Below are 23,536 nucleotides of genomic sequence, written 5' to 3'. Positions count from 1 at the left end.
AGTGTGAACGGCTCTATATAAAAACAAGTTGTTGTTGTTAGTTGTGGGTATGGCTGGCCTGTAGTTTGTTGGATTAGTTCTCTCATCCTTTTTTAAAAGTGGGTATTACGTTGGCCATTCTCTAGTCCTCTAGTCCTTCGCTACAGAGTTCTTATGTATCTCCTCCCTGGTTTCCTTAAGTAACATTGGGTGCAGTCCATATGAGCCAGGTGCCTTGCCTCCTTTAAGCTTGTGTAAGGTATTTAATACCTCCCCTATCCCTATCTTAACTGTTGCGAGTTTATACCTTGCCGCTTCTGTTCTTTCTAAATTTTCTTTATCAGTTTCCTTTGTGTATAGATCCTGGATCAGACCCAGCAACATAAATAAAGGTTGGACAGATTGCTTTTAAGCCACGATCAACAACAAAAGGAAGGATTACCTACAATTCAAAATGGAACGGCTAATCGAGCACCTTTCATTAGGTTGAACTACAATACTAACCCACACTGAAACCTGAGAAGTTTCTGAAAAACGATTCCACCCTCGTTGAGCATTGGTAAAAGGTGGTGCACATTGAGGTTTGAAAAGAAACTTCAGTTATCGAGAGGATCTAGGGTACATGTGCAGTAACAGTCAGCTGTATCACAAGCATTTACTTAAACATATGTAACTAGTGTTATTTTATGCAACAGTTTTAGAGTGCAACTTTGCTTTTAGCGCTAGGCGTTGCATTTGTCATTGTGGCCTATTCCATTCTGAATACTCAACGAATAATAACAACCTTTGCATTTGATAGAGCCGCCTATCACATCCTTGATTCGTCTCAAAGTGTTTTCACAGATTTGTACTGTAACGTGTAGTGGCTGTATTTTGTAGGCCAATTCTATTATATTGCAATTTTGGCAGAGAATGATATCTTTCAATTTTTCAATTAATTTCTGGATTGGTAAAAGTGTCTTCTTCCTGTTCTTTAAATTTTCTTTACAATGTACACACTTCTATATGCACTGGAATGTAACTCCTCGATAAACAGAGAAGCAACCGGATTAATGTCATTTCAGAAATATTGTACTATTAATTTCACGTAACAAACATCAATACAGTGTTTGAAATGTAACACTTTTATGTATACTGTATGGTGTAAAATAAAAGATTGTACTGTATTTTGAAACCTTAAAGGTTTTGAGCACTCGAGGTAAACGATGCCAAGATTGAGGGGATTATTAATACGATCGGGAGTTGTGTAAATCATTTGTGTATACTGTACTTGTACGTTGGGGGTTACAGGTGCCCATAATTAGGTAATAGTTAATGGTGACTGAAGTCTATTGTTCTCACTGGAGGCACTTGGCGATTTTGGGGTGAGGACACCATGAAGCTCAGCTGCAACGAGTCCATGATTGATACCGCGCTGAAGTATACAGTGGTTGTAAAGTGAGCCGGAAATGCACTAGAATAGACTTCTGATTCTTAATCAACTCTCAGAGAGCTGTTCTGCTGCCAGTTTTTCACGCCCTCGAGTAGAACACTGAGCCTTCTCTGAAAGCAAGATTTCCCACCCACACGTATCGCTTCGCGGCAATAAGTTATAAAATATTTTGTTTTCGTAACAATAAATATCGAGTTCCGCGTGAAGATGTGTGAACATTCAGCATGAGCGTTCAATTTTTCTCTATCTTCCTGATTGAAACTGGGGAAAGATCAGATTTAAGAAAATAAAAGTGTGAGTATAAAATGTGTAAGTGCCATGACATTACCGTTTTAAGAAAAAAGGTTCAGTCTCTCTTGGTAACAACCCATTTTAACCACAGTTGCATCACTCTCACTTTTGCTCTTGAACGCAGGATTGCGGTACAGTATTGAATACATTTGCAGACTTTTGATATTAGGTGTAATTGTATTTTTTTAAATGTTAACATTCCCTTTTACTCATCACCTAACTTTGTGATGATGGTAAATGTGCATTAATTTTAGGCCTTGATATATCAATTTGCTGTTTTAGTGCGTTTGCTTATAATGAAGGGCTGAACATAAAAACATTGACGCTCGACATTTGTCAGGTCGACATTTGTCAGTCCTGAGAAATGCTTAAAAAATCTGCACCGTGCGATAATATGGCAAACTGCCACATTATCTATTGCTTGAAATATTATACAAAAATATTATACAATACAAAAATTTGTCCTCTTGTTTGTTTGCACGCTGTTAAAAATAATATGGAGAAACGGTGAAGTTTTCTGAAACGTTTCGGTGTAAGTTACTTTGGGCTGAAAGGTGAAGTAATCTTAGCTCAGCGTTAAGTGTTCACTTTTCCTCGACATGAAAGTAGGCATTCAAATAATCGCTTGTTTTTTGTTCCGCTTAAATCTCCGGCATTTTTCTCTTTCGTGCGTAAATGGAATGTACGTTCAATCCCCCCAAAAAAGGGGATGCGAGGGTTTATTTTTTTCTATGCAGTAGTAGTTTTCTTGAAACTACACAGCAGCTGCTAACGCTTACTGCGTATATTTTAAATAGTGTGACAATGTGATAAGGCGCTATCTCAAATGCAAGGATTATTACTATCGTTATTATTATTGTGCAGTGCCTTAGCTACGTAGCAGCTTTCGCTTGCAAAGTAGCGTGTAAAGCTACTGCAGATATTCAAGAAATGCTGCATACTCCTAACAATGCGACAATATTATTATTGCATCAAATGCGAGGATTATTATTATTATGATGATGATGATGATGATGATTGCGCAATACATGGCTGTGCAGAGGCTTCTGCTTGCAGAGCAGCTTTCTAAAAATAAAAGCCAAAAAAAACAGTAGTATTTTCAGCTCCAACCCCCTTACCACCCCCACCCACCCCCACCCCCACCCCCAAACCCAGTAAACAAATGCAAAGTGAAACCCCCTGATTATGAGATTAGCCTTTTGCAGGAATGGGTTCATTTTTTTTAAAAAAACACAACAACAACCTCTCTTGCAACGTTGCAGGACGGATAGAGTCAGCCACACACACAGACACACACATGCACCCCCACCCCACCACCACCCCCAACCCCTCCCTCCCTCCTTCTCTCCCTCCTTCTCTCTCTCTGGCTTTGCAACTGGTTGCAATCACTGGTCGCTCGTGTCCCGCGAGCGCGCGAAGTTTTGCACCGCGGCCCCGCCCCTTTCCCCGGGCCCGCGAGAGGAGAGCTGCAGCGGCGACTCGACCCCTTTCGACGTCGGTCTCCCGTCTCTCTCTCTGTCTCTCTGTCTTTCTCAGTCGAAACAAATAAATATACAGATATATATATATATATATATAAAAAGTAAGAAATACGTTTAAGGGAAGGAAAGACGGCCGTCGGAAATGTACAGAACCAGAGCGAAGGTAAGGCCGACGATGATGGTTTTTTTTTCTCTCGAGTGAGGGGAGTGAGTGAGGGAGTGAGTGAGGGAGTGTGCGAGCGGTTTAAATGCCCGCGCGCCGCTCTCAGCCAACGGCAACTCCCTCAGCCTTTCGCTGCAACTCTTTTTATTTATATCTATATATATTACATTATATTATTAGACATATGTATCTATGTATTTATTTTATTTTATTCGTTTGTTATTTTTTTAAAAAAAGGAGAATTTTACACACACACACACACACATATGTATATATATATACGTGTATATGTGTGTGTGTGTATATATATATATAATTCTCTCCCTTTTTTTAAACAAAAATATTAACGACTGAATTCATTGATTGATGAATTAATAAAATTAAAGAAAGAAAGAAATGCACAGGACCAGAGCTCGAGTGAAAAAAAAGGAAGGGGTTGGGGGGTGGGGGCTGGTAATTTATTTTCCTTTTGTGTGGGGGTGGGGGGGGGTTTGTTAAATTCTGCTGCTGCTGTTTTCGTTCTCTTTTTTTAAAAAATTTAAAATAATAAGTTTTTTTTCACTGTGTCAATTGTATCAATGACATACGTGGAAAAAAAACAGGAGCTGAGAAACGCACAGAATCAGAGCTACATTAAGGGGTGGGGGGGTGGGGTGGGGGGGGGGGTCGTTTGGCGCTAATTTTTTTTAAAACAAATTTATTCTCTCACCTCAACTAACCTCCTGAGGGTGGGGGGGGGGGTTGTTGTTGGGGTGGGGGTTGTTGTTGTTGTTGGGGTGGGGGGGGTGTTGGGGGGGGGGGTTAAGAGAAGCTACACATTCCTTTCCCGAACTCTTCTTTTTATTGTGTGTGTGTGTGTGTGTGGGGGGGGGGGGGGGGTTGGGGGTGTGGGGGATGTTACGTGTTTGAAGTTTCTGTAATGTCTCGTGTCTCTGTAAATATCTTCACGTTTAGCAAAGATGTCGGTTAACCCCCCCACCATCCCACACCCCACCCCTCACCCCCTACCATCCCCACACTCCACCTCACCCCCCCACCATCCCCCACCATCCTCACCTCACCCACACCCCACCTCACCCCCCACCATCCTCACCTCACCCACACCCCACCTCACCCCCCCACCATCCTCACCTCACCCACCCCCCCCACCTCACCCCCCACCATCCTCACCTCACCCACCCCCACCTCACCCCCACCATCCTCACCTCACCCACCCCCCACCTCACCCCCCACCATCCTCACCTCACCCCACCCCACCTCACCCCCCACCATCCCCACCCCCCCATCTCACCATCCTCACCTCACCCCCACCATCCCCACCCCCCCACCTCACCATCCTCACCTCACCCCCCACCATCCCCACCTCACCCACACCATCCCCACCCCCCACCTCACCCCCACCTCACCCACACCCCACCTCAGCCCCCACCTCACCCCACCATCTCCACACCCCACCTCATCCCCACACCCCCTCCCCCCCCACCACCTCACGGTGCACCGCACGAGTTTGTTTTGGGTACACAATTATGCACCTTTTATATATATATATATATATAAAGTTTTAATTTGTGGTGGTGGTGGTGAGAGAGAGAGAGAGAGAGAGAGGAAAAAGTGACTCAACTGTTGACAGTCAGTAAGTGATGGGGGCTTTTTTTACACACATATAATAATATTATTTTTTTTCACAAATGGCAATGATTCGGTACGAGTTTAAAGACGGGGGAAAAAACACCCTAAACGACACCTCCCACACGGCCCCCCGCCCCCCCCAAAAAAAAATAAATAAAAAAAATGCTGGGCTACAAAGTTTTCGGTAGGTGCCTGTTGGCTCAACCGCAAGCTGTCGCGAGCGGATGAGCGAGTGGGGGTGTAAAAAGGCTTTGATTTGTAGACGTTGGAGCCGCTCTGGACTGGGACTGACTTGGAAGGGCGGGAGAGGGGGAGGTCACGTGGCCGCGGCCGGGGCCCGGGACGCGGGAAACCCGGTGATTGACAGCTGGCTGTGGCGCGCGAGGCGGGGCGGCGCGGCGCTGCTCAGCTCAGCTCCCGGGACAATCGCAGCTGCAAAACAAACAAACAAACCCCTCCTCAAGGCTGGGGCTGGGGCTGGGCTGCACAAGTTTGCCTCCTGTTTGCTTCCACCCCCAAACTTTGGTGGCATTAACCGGGAATGTGACTTGCCGGTTTGGGAGGGAGTGCAGTGCGGCAGTTCCAAGTCTTTAAATCGAGCCTTTTTGTTTTGTTCTGCCAGGTCACCATTTTACCAATGCGACTAGTTTTTTTAATATATATATATGTATATATAGAGGGAGAGTGGGACTGCTTTTTTTTCTCTCTCTCTCTCATATTTCGCAGTGATTGGATGGCTGGTTTTACAGTCCCGTGTGATTGCTACATATTCGAGGTATCGTCCCCTTAAATAGTCATCCCCGCGTTTGATGTGGAGCCCGTCTGGTCACGTCGTTGAGACGTCTCGAAGTGCTTCGCAGGATATACTGTAAAGTGGATATTGTGGGGGGGGAACGCTGCAGCCAATTTGCGCACAACAATGCCCCACAAACAGCCGTGCGTATGTGCAGAAACAAAAGGATCAGCGTTTTTGTGTTTAATGGAAAATGTGCTCTGCAGTTCTATTAAAAAAAGGGTACATTGCATTCATTGCAAAGGGTACATCTACATTGTCTTGTTTAACTAAGGAAGGAGTGGTCTCTATGCCTGGCAGTGTGTAGGTTCCCGACTGCTATAAGAGAGCGCTTGTTCCATGTTTCTAGCATAGGCATGTAGGAATGAGTGACAAACATTACATGTTGCTGAAAACTCAGAAATATGAAATGTGTTCCCAACTGCACCGAGATTCAGACATTTTGGGAGGTGGAGGTGGGTTCATCAATGTTTTAGCAGCTCTATACGTAAAAGGTATATATACCTGAGGGTGCAAGTAGATTGAGAGCACTGTCTGTCCAGGAAGCTTCCTGCTGCTTCTACAGCAAAGACTATCCCTACCATTTCAAGCCCTGCCAATGAACCAGTCAGGCTGGTCTGTCATCAGAGGTGCCATGAAGTACTGCGGACCTGCCTGGCTAAGAAACCAGACCACCGAGACCATGACAGAGGGCGAGCTTGATTCCGACACTCCATTATCAAACATGTCACCTTGCCCCCCCCCCCCAGGGGCTAGCCAGTATAGTTATTTGACATTTGAGCATGGGTTTTAGACCTCCTTTGGTGAATGGCAGGTACCAGGAACTCCCTGCGATCTGTTTTGGAGGTGAACGTAGATTTTTTTTAAAAAAGCTATTGATTGACTGAAAAACTGGCATTTAAAGCCGACTAGAAGACTCATGGGAAGTGGTAATGGAAGTGGTAAACCAAACTGGCCAGCAAATCTGCTCATTGGCCTCCGGAACTGAACTGTCTGGACAAGTGATTGTTCACGTTGATTGATGAGCAGAGTTGATACTTCAGCATCTGTTCCACATTTGACCCTTGTGGGTCAGCATGGCTCAGTGGTCGTAACATTTTTGCCTTGGAGTCAGAAAGATGTGGGTTCAAGCCCCACGTCAGGATTTGGAATTGCGTAGTCGATCCTATGCTCTAATTCACTCCTGGAGGTGTGTTGCATTGTTGGAGGTGCCATCTTTCGGATGAGATGTTAAACCAAGTTGCTTTCAAAAATACACAGTCAATCCACTTTACAGTATATCCTGTGAAGCGCTTTGAGACAACAACAGCAAATTAGATTTATATAGCGTCTTTCATGTCGGGAGGACATCCCAAGGCACTAGACAATTAGTGTTTCGGACCCAAGCTGGTCGGCGGAATCGGGGAGGGTGGCCGAAGGCACTGTTGAATAGGAGGGTGTTGAGATGGGTCTTGAAGGAGGCAAGGGAGGGGGTGAGATGGAGAGACTGGTGGACGGAGTTCCAGAGGCTCGGGGCAGAGTGGCTGAAGGCTCATCTGTCAATAGCGGGGCGGGCAAGGCGGGAGACAAGGAGCAGGCCAGAGCCTGCTGAGCGAAGGGAGCGGGCAAGTTGGTGGGGGTTAGAACGTCGCAGAGGTATAGGGAAGTAAGGCCATGCAGGGTTTTGAAAGTGAGGATCTTGAACTGTATCCTCTGTTTGATGGGAAGCCAGTGGAGTCAGGCAAGGATGGGGGCAAGGGTCGCGGAGCCTGGTTCCGGGAGAGGACATGGGCTGCAGAGTTCTGGATGATCTGCAACCTATGGAGGGAGGAGTTGGGGAGGCCAACAAGCAGGGCGTCATCAAGAGAAAGGCAAAAAATATTATTTATTAGCAGTCAATGTCAGATCATGTCTTTGTCAAGTTCATTTTATCGAAAGGAGAATACATTTTCTGGAACTACTAACTGGGATTCAAGTAGCCGTTAGATAATTTTTCTTGTGCTTTGTAAGGTTTTAGTTTGATAATTTGGCAGCAGAATTGTCAGAACATTAACAATTGATTAGCAAGAGGTTTAGCAAGAACATTGAGAATGGACTAATTTCTTATTTTGTATTTGGTCCTAAAATAACCCAAACAGTCCGTCTTAGCATTGTACTTGTGTTCAGAATATTGCATTTTGTAAATTGCACCAATCTTAGTATCCTCTTGTGAAATTTAGGAGGTTTCACCATCAGTAACTGTCTCGTAAATCAAACTGCTATGAATACATTTTGATTAACTTAAGTTTAACATTTTGAGAGAGAGAAAAAAAATCATGTGATGTGTGAATATTTTTGTTCAGACTGAGTGCTGATGACCTCATTGGGGTAACTGTCTTGAAGGAATTAATGATGCTTGTAGAACGGGGAGCTGAATTGTCATAAAGCAATTACCTGGGGTACTTATGCCATTTTTCCTTATTTCAACTGCGCATGTTAATTCCTCTCCCCACATTGTCAAGATTATTAACTCCCCATCAGTACTCAGTTTAAAGAAACTTTTTTTTAAAAAACTATAAGGATGTTGAAGTTGATCAGTTTTTTTATTTAAAAAAATGAGATGAGGAGGGGGTGCTTGTAATTTCTGCTTATTTAAAACTTATGTCACTCTAATTTTGTCAACAAAATGTTCATAAATCTTAAATGAATATGGTATTAGATCATTCTTTGTGAGATCCTTAAAAATTAAAATCTTTAGTAGGTGCTGAAACCTTGAGGTATAAAATGCTGTCTACTTCATTTGAAAGGTAAGATTGTTTGGTCCGAATGCTATCAAGTTAAACCTACTTTAAAGGTACAGTAATACCATAAGCAAAAGAATGCAATGTTTTAGAAGCTTGTGAAAAATGTTCCTGCGTGATCCTCTGGGAGATGCACGTTTAAGATTTATTTAGTATACTGTTTTATTTCTTGTATGAAATTTTCAGTTGTGCAGTCAAAGTGCGGTGTTGGAATTCTATTTGATATGCAGCTCACATTACTATCGTACATCAGATGCTCTTTTTCTGTCTCCGCTAGTTGTGAGTGCTCCAGCTGGTATTGCAGATTTCTGTATGCAACAAAAACTTTTATCTGTCTGCTTTGGTTACTGAAACCAACCTAAACATGCTATTTGAATATCGAATAAGCACCGACGATGATACATCTCAAAGCAGGTCTGTAAAGCTGGAATAAATTGGCTCTGCATTCCATTTACATGGCACAAAGCAGATTCAGAGTAGAACCGTGTGTTATGCAAAGTGAATTTCTTGCGAATCATATCATTATAACCTGACACTAAAGAAATATTTAAAAGGTATTCAAAGGTTTTATTTTTTAATCTTACAGCAGATAGACCTTTCCGGAAAGGAAGAATTTAAAGACTTCAGAAACGTGGCATTGGTTCCCATGGAAACGTCATCATCAGATGATAGCTGCGATAGTTTTGCTTCAGACAATTTTGCGAACAGTGTAAGTCTAATTTAAGATTGTGAATGCAAAAAGAAGTTCAGTACAATTACCTTGTAATAATACAAGTTTTCTATTTCTTCTCAGAAAGCTAAAGTCAGACCAGAAATTCTGACAGAAGAACTGGCTCGGATTTTTAATGAGGATTCTGATGATAACGAATCATTCAAGGGTTTCTCTGAAAGTGACCTCAAAGATGTAATGGAAGCAATGGTACGTTGAGCAGTGAGAGCAAATGTCTTGAAATTTATGTACAAACATAAAGTTCAGGCCAGCTTTTGTTTAACAGTATATATACAGTCAATTCACATTACAGTATATTCTGTGAGGTGTTTGAGATGTCTTGAAGACGCAATAAGGCATTATATCAACTGCAAGGATTATTAGTATTATGTTTAGCTCTTTTAAATTTAGCACTAGGTTATAATCTATGATATCTTTTAAGCTTTCATACAACAACAGGTATGCCCTTCATTAAGAAATCCAGTATTCAAAAATTCTGAATCTACATTTTCATTTTTTTGAAGGTAGAATCAAGGATTTGCTACCTAGTGAAATGCAGGAATTTTATTCTTGGTGTGATGTCAAGGGAATGAAACTTAATGCTGTACGTTATCCTCATCCTTATTCCCACAGTACTCTGTTAAAGGTGCAGCATTGCTTTCTTAAAGATCAGGCAACAGCCTGATCTAAAAACTAAATTTTAATCAACAAAAAATAATATAGCTTTATTGTTTCCATTGGAGATATGAGTTGAACATTCTTACTAGGAGATATGAGTTGAACATTCACATTTTGTGTGAATTAAATGGTTGTATACCTTCACACTTGCACAATTGCATTCAATGTAGGTTATAATTGAACTGAATGCAGTCTTTTGGGGGTTTGCAGCCAAGTGGTGTTCTGAACCAATAAGAGTTTGGGGAGCAGAAATGTTTTTCAGTCGCTGAAATTGATGGTTGTCAAGAAACGTTTGAGCATCATGAGGCCTTCCTTGTATTGAGTTTAAGTTTGACTGTGGTAATTGATTAGTTTACACCTTTTTTGATGTTACATTTTTGTAAATGCTAGAGTGATCATGATACTAGCTAACGTTCATTTACTGATGAAAGTAGTATAGACCATCAGTTTCCTATGTTACTTTTAAGATTTTTTTCTTAGGTTTACTTTTGTATGTTTCTCCAATATAGTATAATAATATTTGTTTTTATGAATGAATAGAGTGTTGAATCAGAAGACAAAACTGATGATGAAACTGAGGATGAATCTGAAGAGGATCAAAAAATACAGCAAAAATTCTCTGTTCCATTACGTGTGGCTTTCAGATTTCCATCTCGCAAAAACAATAAAAATAAGTCTGTGGCAAACACTCGGTTTGCCTTGCATAAGGATTCAGCCTCTGACTCCGATTCAGACATGGATGAACCGAAAGGAAAGAGCTTCCTGGAGAAAAGAGCTCTAAATATTAAAGAAAACAAAGCCATGGTAAATGTACCTACATGTATACTAGAAATGTTAAATTGTTAGCTGGAATGGCTTTGGAATTATGTAAGTTGCTTGTTGAATTTACAGTAGATTGTTATTTGTTGCCATTGCCCCAAGTGAAATGATCTAGCTTAATCATTAATGTTAATGATTAACCTTAATATATGTGATAAGGCACTGCATCAATTGCCAGTATTATTATTAAACAATAACTGCCTGTTGCAGTCTAAGCTAGGCTTGTGGCATGGGGAGATTTTAGTGAGGATACAAATAAAAATTAACAAAAGAGATCCAAGACCATAACGAAAAGTCTGTTTCAACAAGGAAGTGAAAAACCAATATCTTCATAATCTTGCTTTTATTTCTTAAAGCTTGCTAAGCTGATGGCAGAGCTGAAGACGATGCCAGGACTTTTCCCAAGAAGACTCTCTGTTTTATCAACACCCTCTGTAAGTCGCGAGCGGATTTCAAAATAAGTTGACGTAAAAAAATGATGACAATTCAAAAATACAACAGTAAATTTTAGCGGTTTTTGCATGTCTCGGGGCTTAAAAAAGACACTAGTTCCTTACTAAGCACTTTGATTCATAATTGCTTGAAATTCAATGTATAATTTGATCTTTTGGGGTTCCTATTTTACTTGGACATTAAGATTTATATAGTTGCTATTATCAAGAGGCTGCATTGAATTTCTCATAAACTATTTACATCCGACAAATGTGTATTGCAAGCTGCAATTTTTTCAAGATGGATTAGCATCCGAAAGATAATGTTTCAGCCCATATCCAAAACAAATCTTTTCTCTTAAAGGTACTGATATTTTTGTATTGTGTGCAGAAAGTATATAGGCGCTTGGCATAAATTGTTAAGCTTCACCTCATGTTTAAAATAAAGTTAAGCAGAAATAATTTAAAATGTATGTATTATAAATGGGCTAAAATTAAAATTCCGAGATGGTTTGCATGTATAGCTGTCAGTTACACATCATATTTTAAATTGCCAACTAAGGAACGTATCGAATGGCTTATATTTAACTGTAATATCTTTATTTAAATGTTGTTGATGCATCTCAACATATTGTGTATGAAACCCTGGATGGGTTTAAAATTAAGCTGTACGTGTTCCATTTTTCAGAAAGCGAAACGTCCACCGAGAAATGCATTCACAGAGCACGTTTCCAGACGTAATCCTGAACGTAGTGCTCGACCCCACACACGGTCAAGATCCTTGATTGATGGTCCTCCTTCTCCATCATCTGAGCAAGAAGATAATGTCAGCTTTATGAGGAAAAGAAAGTTTCTAGATAATGACTTCTCTGAGGTAGAGTCATTAAGTCATTTGTGATGCTATTAACAACACCTTTCATGCTGCACTGACTTTGCCAGCTTAATCTGCATTTCTAGTGGTCACTTGTAAAACCTAATAACCTTTGCAGTTAAAGACTTCATGTTCATAAAAAATGTAGAGATATATTTCCGCACTGACTGCAGTGACCGTAATTAAACGCTTGGGAATAAATGTCTCATGTCTCATGTAGGATGTCTCAAAGCAGTGAAAGTCAATAATATATTTTGTTGTGAAGTTCTGTGAAGCACTTGGCTTCACAGTTTTTGTAGAGTTTGATAACTATCAATCAGAATAAAATAAGTATCAATATGAAGTTTATCATTTCCACATACAGCCTTTCTTAATGAGATTAATAATTAATTTGGGGGAGTGTTGAGCATGTTGTGAGCTTGTGTCCAATACGAATTAGATCACAATTGTCCAAATTCTTTTTTGCAGAAATTATCCTCATTATCCATTGTCCCTTTTGTTTTCTAAACGATGTCTGTATCAATTGTGAATAAAAGAACATTCATTTATATATGCAGTTGGTGACTCCCATCTTCTCGTTCTTCCTCAGGATGAAGTGCGTCATCGCAGGAGAAGCCGGCCAAGCATCCTCGCCATCCCTCATGTGGTGAGACCAGTGGAGGACATCACTCAGGAAGAGCTGGACAACATATCTGTTTCAGCCAAAGAGAAAATCTACAACCGATCCACAGTGAGTCATTTTGTTAATCTGTCTAGAAATCTGTACTGGATTCCATTCCTCCCAATGCAGCTTGATGTACCGTTAATTTTCTTTGAAAAGAAGGGTCTAAGTTTCTCTGTTGTTAAAACACTCAACAAACAATAATGGCCTCAAAACCTGTTTCCCCCCCCCCCCCCCCCCATTTTATTCAGTACATCTCCCTTGTACAAACTCCTAAGCTTCTTTCCAAATTTGCATACACAAGCAAAATCTTCATGGTTTGGAGGACCTTGTCCTTTCAGTGACAAGTTCACATTTTATTCTAACTAATGCAGAAAAAAAGGTGAAAGAACAAACTGTTGTGCCGTGCCCCTTACAAAAGTTAGTGTACCTGAGCACTTGATGGTGGCAGAACATTATGTCGGCTGGAGGGGGAAGGTGGTCCTAGGCACAGTCGGAGAGGAAGGTCTTCAGGCATGACCTGAAGATGGGGAAGGGGGGGAAAAGGCAAAGGAATAGAGGAAGAGGGTTCTAGAGTTTCGAGGCATAGTGGCTAAAAGCGCTAAAACTATATAAAAAAACTCAAACTAGTGCTTGAATCGAGCGATATCTGCTAACTGAATGATGCAAATATCTTGCATTCAGATCTCTTTCATCCATTTACAGCTATTTGTCATTCTTACAGAGCAAATTCAGCCTTTATTTAAAATCTACATGAATCGCATTTTTTGAAGGTGTTTTGAAGAAGCGCGAAACTCTGTTGTTTCTGACAGAAGAGCTCAAAATGTATTTGTTATTTCAGGGAAGCACTTGCCACCAGTGTCGCCAAAAAACTATGGATACAAAAACAAACTGTCGGAACCCAGAATGTGTGGGAGTCAGAGGCCAGTTCTGTGGCCCATGTCTTCGCAATCGATATGGTGAACAAGTTAGAACTGCTCTACTGGATCCTGTGAGTACTGATGCATGTTGTTCCTTTTAACATCTCTACCCATTATGTTTGAATTGCGAGATTATTTTGTTGAATCTCTACTAGTGTTAAAGGTGTCTTGTATATTGTTTCTTTAAAAGTACATATTCTTTGTACTTCAGGTTAATTGCATGAAATGATCAATTTAAATCTTGATAAGATTTTAAGAGGTATTTTGCTTCTCTACCCACCCCCCCCAGTTGATTCTGGTTATTTGGATATTTTTTAGTTTGTGTATTTAGCAAAATACAGGACGTGTTTTTTATATTGTCTATCATTTCTGGGTGCATTAAATAAATGTTCTCCCTCGAGACATTATTTCCCTTTAGTTTGAACGCATCCCTGCTATCTTGCTTTATTATCAACCTGTTTTACTGGCAGACTGAAAGGTTTTATTTTCTCTCTTAAACAGGACTGGCACTGCCCACCGTGTAGAGATATTTGCAATTGTAGTTTCTGCAGGCAGCGGGAGGGCCGATGTGCTACTGGTGTTCTCGTTTACCTGGCCAAATATCACGGCTATGACAATGTGCATGCCTACTTAAAGAGGTAGGTTTAATTTTTTGTGTGTGTTTTATCTCGGTTGAATTAATTTTGCGTACAATATTTAAGAATATAATCTGAACTTTTTTTTNAGCTTAAGAAAAGAACTTGAAATGGAAGACTAGCCTGGGGAAGAAGCGGTGAAACAGTAAATAATTCATGGAAGTGTCTTGTTTCCTTTCTGCTTTTGCAGTGTACATCTGTTTTTAAAAAATGTTAGGAGTTGAAAATATGAGCAAAGAGCTTAGTTTGCAATATTTCTTTGGTTGAGTTACTTTTGTCATGTCTATATAGGCTACCATAATCAAATAAGATCACTGCAGGGAGCATAAAGAGGAAAGAGATGCACAAATTTGCACTAGCATTATTTTTTAGATCTAAATTGATGGATTTTACCATTATCTTGATATGCTATGGTGGGTTAGGGACATCTCATCAGCCTTCCTAGTGATAGCAAGCAAACCTTGTGAGGGTCTATTTACTTGTATTTAATTTACAATTGTTTTTTCAAGTATTCAGTTTCAGCGATCCAAGATCTAAGATTTAATTTCAGTAAAATTAGAATCCCCAGCTTTCATTCCTTAGCCCTACAGCTAGAATTGTATAACTTCTTAATAGACCTCCAATTTAATTGTCATATATTTTCTGGTAATAGAACAATAATAATTCCCAAATGTAGTGTTCCGTAGTAAAATCTCTAAATTCAGGCTTTCTGGAGTTGCATTTGCACTTGTACCTGGAATGATTCTCGTATAACCTCCCATAGGTAGGTCTATACTGTTAATGGTACATAAACAAAGGAGAATAGAGGGACATCACTGCACTTATACCTGATGATATTTAGACAGCGATACATGTGTGTATTAATGATTTGAATCACAAAATTTGATCTGCAGTTTATAATCCATCCATTAACTGTGGAATGAGTTTGAATGCCTGAGAGCAACGGAGAATTGTTCAATTGCATTTTGTACAATGTTTTCCCAGAATATTTGCTTGCATTGGTATTATGTGATCTGATGATATTGTATATCTCAAGTAGGTGACTTGAGCATCAATTGTAAAAATTGCAATTTTGAAATGTGCAAATTGATTATTGCAATTTTTTGAATTGGCTAAAACCATGAATCGCAGTGTTTGTTATAATTCGAGTAATAAGTGTAGTAGAGTTGTTGCAAATTTACAATGTTCAGAATATATTTTTAATAAAATAAAAATTGCCTTCATTTTATTTTTCAGTGCACCAACAGTCATGACTCCACACACACACACACACACACACACACAACTGAACTTATAATGTAAAGTAAAATGTACAGATGATTCGATTCCCAACATAATCCCACAGCATGACAATTGCAAAGTATTTGCCTATAATTTTGAATTGTTCAGTAGTACTTCATTGTGTCACCATGATAAAATACTTTGTGTGTGTTTTAGAAAGAACTTTTGGGTAGGTTCCTAAAAAATATTTCTCCTAAATTTCTTTGATTTATGTGAAATTACTACCCTTCCTCCTAAGTTTCCTACAAACATGTTTAATGCTGGAAAAAAAAGGCCGGTCATAAGATGTATAATTCTGTTTTCACACATTCAATAGCAAAGCAACACCAGCAATAATCCATTTTGCGGGCCTCTCTTTGGTTTTCAGATTGAAAGTCCACACGTAGGTCGGGCCTCTAAGTTTTGTCTTGTAAACAGGACACTCGTAAATATTCCTCATTTCCTGCCTGTCGTTGGGGATTGCTTTCACAAAGACAACCGGCATTACTGGTGTCAGTTCTTTCAACTGGGCCTCTGTAATGTGTCCTGCGTGGATGTCCCATCGTGCTCCTGTGAGTGAAACAGTAAGGGGCAAAGTTAAATCACTCAAACCAAGTACCTGAATGTATATATTCTTAGCTGTATTTATTCTACTTAAAAGGCATAAAACAGATTGTAAAAGTCCTCCACGCACTAATGAACATTGCTCCATGTTGAGCTAATATGAATAAGGGCTGCTTTTTTCTTGTACCTGCCATGTGGAGTCCATAAATATAAGTGCCCTCTCTGGCTGGCTGGGCAAATTCCTCCTTCAGTTTTTTGGTAACATCTACTATCAGGTGCATCTTATCCAAAGGCCATTCGTTTTTCCGTGCTAAACTTTGCATTACAGCTGAAACGAAATTTAGAATTTTAAGATGTCCATAATAATGACCATGAATGAATTATGAATATTGGTAGGGGTGAGCAGACCATACAGGAAAATAATTGACCACATTAATTACTAAATCATTTCGTGTTTCCTTGCATTTGAGGAAAATCTATTACTGTAATTGCACAATAGAACAAACCTCATACAAGCATTTCCGAGATGCATTTGGTCATCTGCATTGAACTAAAATGTTAAGAAATAAATGATTAATAATGAAACTAATTAATGGGGTGGTTGAGGGGGTGGGGAGAGAGAAGTAATACACACACAGTAAGATGTTTGGTACTAGCGTGGTATTTACCTGTGAGAAAAGACTGCGGATTGAAAAACCCTGATAACCAGACCACATTTGGGAGGGATAGATCCTGTGTCCAGATATCAAGTTCATGGCAACGCAGCAGAAGATCCCCATACCTTCATAAATGCAAAAGAGTATAAAATTAATTCAACAGTAGAATGCCACGGACTTGCACTCAGACCACTCGCATTTGGGCTCTGTTGTGAAAGTACAATTAACAGCCGGAAAAAAAAGCCCCATGGGTATGGAAGTTCCCAGTTACGTGACTCACCCGATTATTAACCAGCACAAGGTGAGTTCATTCAGTATTTTTCATTCAACAGAGGACTTGACAGAATGCTGCTATAGAAATCTGATAACGGAGGTTTTCAATTAGTTCTGTAGCTAATTTCTATTTCTGATTCACTGATTTATACACATTATTTTGCCCACGTCAATCCACTTTACAGTACATTCTGTGACATGCTTTGAGACATCTCAATTATGTGATAATGCACTATATTAAATGCAAGCATTATTATTATCGACAATAGGACCTGTGGTGATGAGTGGAGCTAATGCGGAATCAACATTCACAGACCCACAAATATTCTAGTGATAAACCATTGTGCAGTACGTGCAAAACCACTGCATTGTGAAGGTGCTGTCATCTGGGTGAAACGTTAAAATTAAGGTCCTATCTACCTGATTTGGCTCAAAAAAAACACTGAAGACTTTGACAAAGAGAAGGGAGTTTCTTCTGCAGTCCTTGGCCAGCAATCCTCCAGATTAATGGATCATTTTTTACTTCCGAGATGTTTATGGGATGTTACTAGTGCAAATGGTGGTCATGTTGGGTGGCAAAGTTACCACACTTGCTAGTAATTAAGCAGTGAAGGGCTTTGACATGATAAGAGAATATAGAAATTCAAGTTCTTTACAATTACACTTCTAAGCCATCATTAAGCCCAAGGGCACTAATGTAAATCTGTCATGCAGAATCATACCTTTTCACCCACACTGCTAGCAAGATGATCTTTTAATGAACCTATCTGTTTCACATGGCTAAGAGTGTGATGGGGGATGATACAGTATCAAGTGGATTCACCAGTGCCCAGTTTTACAAATAGTACTACTTAAAACATCAGGAAATATTTCAATGTCCACTACCCACAATATTGTGACACAATGAGTCACATTTTCATAAGAGACCTGCTGGAGTACAGTACATTTTTTATGCAAATTAAACATCTTATTAACAGGGGTCACCACCGTGAACATGATATGTTGCATGTACTTAAAGAGTAGCTTAATGAACCCTGGAATTGAGGATTCTTACCTACCCTAGATCAGAGCGTGCTGCTTAAAGAATGGGCAACACTTCCCACTTCCTCCCCCCTAAATGGGAAGGATGGTTGAAGGAAAAGTATGCACAATGCACAATGATTGCTTCAACGTATGGATCAGCCAGTGTACCAATGTGAACAAGCTACTTGTCAAAGACTTTATGTGAAATGGCGGGAAGGAAAATCCTCCCCATTCTCAAAAGCTAACTTCTGAGGTGGACCATTCGGTATCCCTAGTGTCATCTTGGAATTAGGACTTCAATAAATCTTGGGCGTTAATGGTGCAGGAGGGAGAGGTTCACAGTATATAATATGGACAAATGGGACAAAGTTTGTTGTAGCAATGAAAGAGGATTGTTGGTGCTGGTCTACAAGTCTGGACTAGAGTCCAATCATCTCCACCCACCCTCCTTAATCCCTTCCTGTACAGGAACTGATGACTTTACTCGACCGTTAATCTCTCCATTGGAATTAGGACATGAACTACGCAAATTTTGACAGAGCCCTTTTGATAGATAGGAATTTGTATGGACAAGTATTTTTGGGTTGATAGTTTAAAACAAATTTGAACACAACTGAAAGGTGTAGATTAGTAACAGCTTGTATTTATATAGAGCCATTCATATAGAGCCACGGTGTCTCGCAGTGCTGTACGGATGTGGTGGACACAAGACAGTAGGAATTTGAAGATGATTGAAGGCACAGCTGAAGAGGTTTTCAGATTTTTAAAGGCAGGGATTTTTAAACACACTCAACGTCATATTTGTGAAAGCGAGTTCAGACGGATTTGATATAAGAAACAACCCCATTCTACTTTTCCTGGTATAACTGCATAAGGTTTATGTACTGATAGGTTAAAAGATAGTTATATTGTATTTTAAGGCACTATATCAATAGTAAGGACTAATTACTAAATTACTAATTAATAGGAGTAATAGAATTAGGCACATGTATTTACAGTGTGAAATGCCATCTTCTTCTTGAGAAGGATTGAACCCTGAATGATCAAAATTGGCTCAAGTTATACCTGGTGATTCAGAGAAACAGATTGTATATTGTAAACCAATTGTCTAAGTTATTTGGAGATTTTTTTTTAACAATGGAGACATTGGCTCCCACCCCTCAAGAATTTAATCCCCAGCTCAGGTTCAAACCCTCGATTGTCCAGCGCCTTGGGATGTTTTACAGACATGAAAGGCGCTATATAAATGCAATTTCATGTTGTTATGGGATTATGGGACAATGCTGTGTGAAAAAATTGGCTGCTGCGTTCACCTATAAAAAAATATAGTTGCTACACTTTACAGTAAAGTGTGATTGACCAAGTATCAGTGTGACGATTTCCAAGGCAAAAAGGTCTTGAGTGATACACTCTTGATTTTGAAATGCATTTAAAAGTAGATTTTGAACCATTTCTTATGTAGCACAACACAACAAAAAAGGATCATTTTATGAGAGAATTAAATATAATTTGACTTCACATGATGCCTCATGTGCAAAATGTGAGGGATAAAATCAGGTACTGGATTTCAAAAGATTGAAGAAACAGATTAGACTGCTCTAACTAATTATTTTCTCACTCAAGTCCGTGATAGGATGACTATATGATTGAGTATTATAGATAAACAGGAGAACGATTGTCTTCTTATAAAGACTATAAAATATTGGTAAAGAAATGAGATGAAGGTTACACTGTGTAATTTCCCGGTTATTATTTAGTGGAATAAATGTTGCTGTACTGCATGCTGTCATGCACATGAGTACTCAAAGTCTTCATTTAGACTGGATAAGACATTTGCTGTTATGACGACTATTAAACATGATTCTTGCTTGCACTTCTCATACCATACTGGTCTCAAGAGACTCGTTACACATTATGCAAGTAGATACCGAATGGTTTGTGACTAACAGATCGGTGTGATGCATAATAGGTACATCAAAACACTGTTGTACTGGGGAGAGGTGGGTGGTGGGGGGTGGGGGGAGAGAAAAATCACATGGAAAAATCCAATAGAGGGCCAAGCCAAACTGATTTCCATACAAGAAATACTAAGCAATTCTCGTGGCACTTTGACAGACAGCGTGCCACGCACAAGCTGTTTGTGTCTCGACATGCTACTTACCACTGTGCTAGACTGTGTGTTGATGGATATGCCAGCTTAGTCCAGGTGTCAGGAACATTATCAAAGAAAAGTGCTGTTTGTAGTAGCTCCATCTCAGAGGAAATTGCCAACTCACCCTGACAAAAGCAAGCAGAAATGCATCGTTTGTAGCTTAAAGGAGGTGGTGATGAGACGATACGATAAATAACGTAGTTCTTTACAGGGAACTGCAGTGTTTGCCAGGACTGTTCTTTTTCATCAGCTATCAATGGTAGAAAATTAAGCATTCTTGTTCACAGTCTAATTAAAGTTAATTCACAATATAAAAATATGAATACAAGTGTATAGTTTTCATAAACAGCAAGATCAGTTCCAATTAATAATAATAATAATTGATTGTATATTTGTGGGCGAACGCGGCAGCCAATTGCGCACAGCAATGTCCCACAAACAGTCGTAGATTGAAAATGACCAATTTATTATTGTTTTGGTTTTGGAGGGATTATTATTAGGCGTAATAGGCATAATTAGGTATGAACTAGGAGGAAATAATCTAATCCTTATAGCACTGATGTTTTATCTCTGTAACTTTTGAAATGCTCCTTTCCCACGTACGTCAGAAACCTCTCAACATCGAAATATTTAAAATAAAATTACATAAATGTACAAAACCAAACATTTTCATTAGCATTATTCAAATGGATTATGGAATAACATTAATAAAACTGAATTATGCTGCACGCTATCATGGATCAAATTTGGGATAAGTCTTACCTTCAGTCCCAAATCAAGTTCCTTCAGTGAATGTTTCATTTCTTGTATGAGGATATTCATTCTTTCACATTCTTGGAAACAGACTAGAATATATGGGGAGCGTTCTGCATTTCTAGATGTTATATCTGCCATATTATACTCCTCTGGTAGTTTTTCTAGTATATCATCCAAGACAGTTTTAACCTTTAAAACAACAACTTGCATTTATATAGCACCCCTCACGCAGAGCGCTAAAACACCATAAAAAGTACTGTAAATTGATTACTGGATGTGTTTAATGTGCAGCAACAGAAACAGCATAAAGGTAATTTTGATAAAGGTACGGGTATTTTGGAGTAACTTTGTTAAAAGTACCAGCATTTTAAAAAATCTTATTTGTTTTGTATTCACCTCGAACAAAGATGGTTTAATATGCTTCAAAATAAACATTTTAATTCTTTAAAGAATCATGGAATATAAAAGTTCCATTCTGGAATAAACTCCAGCTCATTTGGGTTATATTTTTCAATCAGTGAGTTAACTTATTTTTCGTTGTTTAAGGATGAAAATTCTGTTTAGTTTTATATTGATACAATGTCTGCATTCTGTCATGAATAAAAGACCAATTAAATATGATGCAGTATTCTGTGTGTTGTTCACACCAGTGGGCAGCAGCTGATCATTTTATATTTTGCTTTCATTATGGAAAATTTAGGAGACTATAATACGAGCAACTAGTCTAAAAAGAATTGGGTTTGTTCGTATGAAGAGACACATTAAAATGTTCTGACCTTTTCTTCAACAGTCTGTGTTGTTCCTTCACCAATTGCGGAGTCTCTGGGTTGCATTTCCAACAAGGTATGGAGAAGACTGTCTGACGTTACTGTCAGGAATTCAATGTCAGCATTTGGGTGGAGGCCATAGTTGGTCGGGCTCTCTGGTGGCAACATCTCATCAATATACTGGTGGTAACCGTTGTAATCCAGGTTTGATGGGACCACAAAACCAGGAGCTAAAGCCATTTTTCTTTCAAACTAACAATGATAAAGTGAAATAAGGAAGAAACCGCACACGTCACTTGATTTACTGGAATTCTTAAGCATCTGAAAAACATTCTTTTGCAGTCTTAGAAAAATCGAATTTGCATTAACTTTATGAATAAATGCTCTCACCAAAGAAAAAGTTTTTTTTTTAATTAAATTTGCATACAAAGTTTTAATACTGTTCACAGCACAACACCAAAGATGTCAATCAGCTAATCTTTTGCATCTCATTTAGAGGCCTGTAGCTCAGTGGTTAGAGCACTCGCTTTGCAAGCGAGAGACCTGAGTTCAATTCCAGGCAGAGGGCGAAACCTTGGGCAAGTTTCCTTACTCCACACAGAGACTAATAATAATCCCTCCAAAACCAAAAACAACAAGAAATTGGTCATTTTCGATCTACGACTGTTTGTGGGACATTGCTGTGCGCAATTGGCTGCCGCGTTCGCCCACAAATATACAGTCATTTCACTTTACAGTGTGTTCTGTGAAGCGCTTTGTGAAAAGCGCTATATCAAATGCAAGGATTATTATTATTATTATTATTTAGAAATGACTGACCACTTTCAGACAAGAGAGCGGGGGAAAAAAACACCGTTCCCCAAATGGTATATGTAATTAGCCACTAGGAGGCAAAAGAGAGATCTATGTTAAAGGACCTTCCATTTTTCTTCCTCCTGCTTCCTTCTTGTGTGAACCAATGGACATGTATGTGGAATCACAGGCACCACCCTGTATACCTATATCTAAACATGCTGCCACATTCTTTCACATGATCTTCATCTTGATGCGAAACAATCATATCACTAAAATACATTTCGAGACAAAGCAATACTTTCAGATACAGTAAAAGAAACAGTACTTTCAGATACACCAACATGACAGGACAAGAGGAGATGTGTTTGTGCTGTTAGGACAAGTTTAGGTCAGTCATCAATGAGTATTTTTTTTACACAAATGTATTCAACACCTGGAACCGGTTACTCAGGCAGGGCGATGAAGACCAGGACATTGGATTCGTTTGATTAAAAAAAAAGTTTGATTTTTCTTTGTAATAGAACGGGAAGATCTGAGGATTTGCTCAGATGGGCCTTCTTTACCCGAACCATCTTGTAATCTTGTGAAGAAAGGCTATACTAAATGATCGAGAGCAACTAAACTAAACTATTTATTATTCACATCATGGACGAAACTAAGGAAAGTTTAATAGTGAGTAGACAATTTGTAGCTAAGCAGTGATTTAAAAACAAACCCCGATTCTATTCCGCATTGGACAACCATACAGAGTTGATCAGTAGGTGGAGCTCCAAGTCCAATAACACATGAGAATCTGAAAGAATCTGTAGCTCAAAATCAAGTCACCCCAAATAAAATACCTGGCTTGGTTGCATGTACTCTTCCAGATAGGTTTGACACAGCCTTCTGTCCCAGTCGTCAGTAATGTGCCCCCCATACATGATTTCACCAAACAGATAACGAAGGTCTTCCCAAGGCACCTAAAGCCACATGAATGAATGTACTCTGTTTTATAATAATGTGTTTCCCAATTCATTTGGATTCAGTTGCAGATTCTTCT

The 23,536-nt window shown here is 39.4% G+C and overlaps 2 protein-coding genes across 2 annotated transcripts in view; one reads left to right on the top strand and one right to left on the bottom strand.

The window, feature by feature from the left end:
• Nucleotides 1-3,173: 3,173 nt before the first annotated feature.
• cdca7a (cell division cycle associated 7a) lies at nt 3,174-15,479 on the top strand. The gene is made up of 10 exons (XM_007890007.2): nt 3,174-3,346; nt 9,114-9,236; nt 9,321-9,446; nt 10,455-10,718; nt 11,090-11,167; nt 11,853-12,038; nt 12,625-12,765; nt 13,538-13,687; nt 14,118-14,254; nt 14,343-15,479. The coding sequence occupies exons 1-10, from the start codon at nt 3,326-3,328 to the stop codon at nt 14,371-14,373; spliced, it is 1,257 nt and encodes a 418-aa protein (XP_007888198.1). The 5' UTR covers nt 3,174-3,325; the 3' UTR covers nt 14,374-15,479.
• A 180-nt stretch (nt 15,480-15,659) lies between these two features.
• The window catches only part of LOC103176578 (dynein axonemal heavy chain 11-like), a 91,469-nt gene continuing 83,592 nt past the window's right edge, over nt 15,660-23,536 (bottom strand). Inside the window, exons 76-82 of the mRNA XM_007890210.2 lie at nt 23,337-23,456; nt 21,712-21,954; nt 20,942-21,124; nt 20,189-20,304; nt 16,744-16,856; nt 16,263-16,403; nt 15,660-16,081 (exon numbers count right to left, since the gene is read on the bottom strand). Coding sequence (XP_007888401.2) covers nt 15,834-16,081; nt 16,263-16,403; nt 16,744-16,856; nt 20,189-20,304; nt 20,942-21,124; nt 21,712-21,954; nt 23,337-23,456 — 1,164 coding nt within the window. The 3' untranslated portion in view covers nt 15,660-15,833. The remainder of the gene's footprint in view (nt 16,082-16,262; nt 16,404-16,743; nt 16,857-20,188; nt 20,305-20,941; nt 21,125-21,711; nt 21,955-23,336; nt 23,457-23,536) is intronic.

The sequence above is a fragment of the Callorhinchus milii genome, unplaced genomic scaffold (genome assembly GCF_018977255.1).
Source record: "Callorhinchus milii isolate IMCB2004 unplaced genomic scaffold, IMCB_Cmil_1.0 Scaffold6, whole genome shotgun sequence".
NCBI classification, from domain to species: Eukaryota; Metazoa; Chordata; class Chondrichthyes; order Chimaeriformes; family Callorhinchidae; genus Callorhinchus; species Callorhinchus milii.
Note: the sequence above shows the minus strand (reverse complement) of the source record. Positions and strands in the feature narration are given on the sequence as shown.

What these genes read in the sequence shown, in the direction of transcription:
- cdca7a (XM_007890007.2), top strand. Translation starts at nt 3,326, where the DNA reads ATGTACAGAACCAGAGCGAAG. An exon ending in AAGATGTAATGGAAGCAATG is followed by an intron (nt 9,447 to 10,454) that starts GTACGTTGAGCA and finishes ATGAATGAATAG; the next exon opens with AGTGTTGAATCAGAAGACAA. An exon ending in TTAAAGAAAACAAAGCCATG is followed by an intron (nt 10,719 to 11,089) that starts GTAAATGTACCT and finishes TATTTCTTAAAG; the next exon opens with CTTGCTAAGCTGATGGCAGA.